At 45.3% G+C, this 3,939-nt stretch overlaps 1 protein-coding gene across 1 annotated transcript; it reads left to right on the top strand.

Annotated features, from left to right (window-relative positions):
- Positions 1 to 705: 705 nt before the first annotated feature.
- On the top strand, positions 706 to 3,406 carry LOC104617978 (adipogenesis regulatory factor-like). The gene is made up of 3 exons (XM_010283444.1): positions 706 to 766; positions 2,428 to 2,490; positions 3,300 to 3,406. The coding sequence occupies exons 1-3, from the start codon at positions 706 to 708 to the stop codon at positions 3,404 to 3,406; spliced, it is 231 nt and encodes a 76-aa protein (XP_010281746.1).
- The last annotated feature ends 533 nt before the right edge of the window (positions 3,407 to 3,939 follow it).

The raw sequence follows: 3,939 nt of genomic DNA on the forward strand, positions 1-3,939 counted from the left end.
GCTAGGGCTGGCACTGGTGACCTGCCTAAGCCAGGCAAGGCCTTCAGTGATGATGGGCTTTTGCAATCCAACTTGAGAGGCAACTGGAAAGGTGACCAGATGTGCGGTTTCTTATAAAAATACACGTAAACGACAACTCTCACCATCTAACAGTATCCCACCTGACAAGAAAAGGAGATTGTGATTAAAACTGCTAAAAACTGAAAGAAGTTTGGGCTGGTTTCTGTTCCCAGGAGGTTCAGCTCAAGGGATGAAGGAAGGAGAAAGAAACCAGCCCGGCGGGGACAAAAGTTGGCCATGCCCAGGCACTGCTACTTTAGTAGTTTTCCAGCCACTCTCTATAAAGCTCAGCTCAGTGGGTTTTCTCTGTCTGTGATGGTGGAACAGGTTTTTTTGTGGTTTTGATTGAAAAAAACCAAACAAACTTATAAACAAAGACAGTGCGATGAAGCAGAAATCTCTACCGAGACACACCCTCTCATTGGGGAAGTTAAATAAATGGCTTTTTTGTGTGTATTTTCAACTCTCATTCCTCACATTCAAACTCCACCCATTGTACCAGTCACCCCCAAAAGCATCAGCAAGTCTCCTGGCGCACGTATAAAACGCGGGCAGGTCAGGGCACCCCTCACATAGTGTGCTATACATCGCCAGGCACTTAATTTTATTGATGCAGAGGAGTGTCAACAGGGGTCAGAAGCCACGATGTCGGGTAAAAACTTCCAGGGACTGAAGGAACAGGCTGAAGGTGCAGCAAAAGATGCTGGTAAGAAAGTTTAAATATCGTTGTATGTTTGTGCGGGCTTAGCTGCTGCTTTTGCTTACAGAAACCCCAGTCTGAAGTTACACCGGTAGCTTCATTGGGGCTCGCGGGGCACAGCTTCCTCTTTTTTCTTCGGTTCCCGGGGGCCGAGTTTTGGCCATCGCCTGGAGAAGGCCCCGGGCTGGCGTGGGCAGCCGCCTGCACCCACCCACAGCTCCTTCGGCGGCTGCCGAGCGTCGTCCTACCTTCATCACTCCCTAAACTGTTCTTTAAATGTAGTGTTTTTAGAGCAAGGAAGCCTTTTTTGGTAGTAATAACCTGTTGTATTAAGCATTTACATTGCTCGGGGTGATCTTTTCTCATGCTCTGCAGTGGTTTTTAAACTGCTCTCCTTTTAAGAAGTTGGAGTTAACCTTTGATTAACGTTTGCTACTTGGCCTGACTATCAATGCCTTCTGGTAGCAACTACTTCGATTGCAACGGGCTGTTTGCAACAAGCAGTCCAAGCATGTTCCTGTTGTGCTCTTCTCCAGCAGTGGTCACCAGACGTTGCAGGGTTTAAAAAAAAAGGCGCACAAATTTCTGTCGTAGCTATGCCCATGTTGTAGGGCCAAGCACTGTATTATTATTAGCGCTGTGCGCTGGAGACCAGCTTTTCAATGCACAGGATAATAGTGTTTCCTTTAAATTAAAAATTGCAATATGTGCATAGCTCATTCAAGCATTTTATAGTATATTCCTTGCAGTGTTTGTGTGCAGCTCATTCCTAGCAGGGTATAATTTGTATCAGATACAGTCCTGGATTCTGATCCTGCAAACGCTTTGTTGTATGAGTAACCTCACTGATTTCTTCGGAGTTATGGTGAGTTTCCATACACCCGGGAGCAAATGTGCAGTAGACCCAGACACATGACAGTACGCCTCTCTGGAAAACAAAATAGTCCCTGCTGCATCCTGAATATGTTCACACCTTTGAGGGGTCACTACTTCTTTTAGCAAAAGTGAAAGGGTGGCTATCGCTCTTTCATAAACTATCAGACATCTTGCAATTACATAGCACCTCACTTTAATGCTTTATGTTCTGGAGTTGATCTGTTACGTTTCTAGCGTCTGCTCCTCCTCTGCTTCTATTTATATCTTGTTTGTAAAATCTCCCTTTCAGGAAAAGGGAAAAAAAAAAAAGATCCTGTCCTGCTCTGTTTAATGCATTTGCTTTTGGAAAAGGCACTGCTCCCAAACAGCCCGCAAAGAAAACGCATGCTAGATGGCCAAGCTTCTCCAAGCAGAATAAGCTAGAAAAATCAACAAAAGCCAGCGTAGCGCCAAATAAGCAACTTGCAGCTAAATGTCATCATTCCAACTCACTGCTAATCTTTGCTTCTTTAGCTCCTTTTTATTTTATCTTCTTATCTGTCGTCAATTTGCTCAGCTGACCATAGGTGCTAGGTGAAGGCTAATCTCATAGCACGCTGCTCTGGCAACACGCATAGTTCCCAGGGCGCCCGCGAGCACAGCACACAGCCTCAGCCTGCTCCGTACCAGCCTTATCTCTTGCCGGGGGCATAACCTTCTGCGGACACGCAGAAAAGCCAGTCGACACAGGGAATTCCTATAAGCATAAATGTGAACAGCTGGAAATGAATTTTTTTTGTCCTTAATTGCAGCCAACACGTTGGGGCAGGCTACTCAGGATGCAGTCAACCAGATTACAGACGCAAGCCAGAAAGGTAGGAGCAATGACGTTCAAATCAAGAAGCGATGGAGCAGATAACACCAGCCGGCAGTGCCCATTCCCCTCTGTCCCGTGGGCATTCTCAGCCTGAAAGTCCTTGGTTTCAGTGACAATTTTTGGCCTTTTATAAATCTCACGGGAAAGGATTTCAGGATGTGTTGCTTAACAGCTCCATACGTTTTCTGGCAGACAATAGCCGACGCTCCCCTGGTCGCCGAGTCTCATGCACGGCGTTCAGAGTTTGGCTTCCTTTTCTAAAAAGGGAACAGCATGGACAAAACGTTGCTCTTCTTTCTCGAGGATTAAGTAATCCTGTGATACATCGTGCTCTGGGGTCCATCCAGGTCCAGCCCTACGCCGGCTCCTAACGCCTGCTGAGGCAGCAGCTGGGGTCAAACAGTAATGATCCCGCAGCTGGAAAGGTGCCGTCAGGAACGTGTTGGCGTCTCTGGGGACTGGGAACAAGTCAAACTAAAGACTAAGCTCAATTCTCACTTAATTTTAATCATTTTCTAAGAATGAGGGGAGAATTAGCAACCTTGGGGTCTAAAATGTTTAATGAGAGCCAAAACGCGTTGGCAATATCTGCTTAGAGCAGACACCCTCGACAGCTCCATGGATGTGACGAGAAGGGCGGGCTCGGGCACTTGTTGACCTTAGATGGGGAGGCAGCAAAATTGCCAAAATCTTTTTTATTATCTATATCCCTGTATTTTTATAGACTAATCGTTTTCACACCTCCCCCTTCCATCACTAATATTGCATTTTTCCAGCTTTCTGCTTATCTTTTTCCCTCTCTTGCAGCTATTGACAAGGCTTCCAAGATGGCACAAGATGGGGTAGAAAAAGCAACCGGACAAGCTGCAGAAGCCATGTCTGGCCTTGGGAAAAAATGTGGATTTAAGAAATGATGCTAATTTAAGCAAACAGTATTGCATATAAAAATATCTCTTTGGTCTGCAATTCCCTACTCCTTTGTGTAGAACAATGAAAGCTGTTTGGTATCTGGATAATTTCTCTCCAAATACAAAATTTTAAGGCAGAAGCCCCCATTTTAGCACATCTGCTCACAGTCTTCAGCATGGCTTATAAGGCTTCAGCGATGCTATTGCCCTACTGTTATAACAGTGCAATGATTATTGCCACATTTGCTGAGAGTATTTACAAAACCAGCGAAACTGTTCATACTCCAGGACAGCAGAACATCTGTATCATAAAACTGAGTTGCCTTCCAGTAATCAAAAGTTAAGATCGGGGTTATATTTCTTGTCAGGTGTTCGTTTGTTCCCATCTGCTGTATTTTCACATTAAGGTAAATAAAAGGTATTGTAAGATTTCCACCACCCAGCAATGTATCACCTTGTGACGTGCTCTCGTTATTTACTGGGGCTTTCAGCGAAGGACCGCGCAATGTCTTGCACGTCTCTTTTGCTCTTTGATTCGG

Source organism: Phaethon lepturus, unplaced genomic scaffold (genome assembly GCF_000687285.1).
Source record: "Phaethon lepturus isolate BGI_N335 unplaced genomic scaffold, ASM68728v1 scaffold35933, whole genome shotgun sequence".
Classification (NCBI taxonomy): Eukaryota; Metazoa; Chordata; class Aves; order Phaethontiformes; family Phaethontidae; genus Phaethon; species Phaethon lepturus.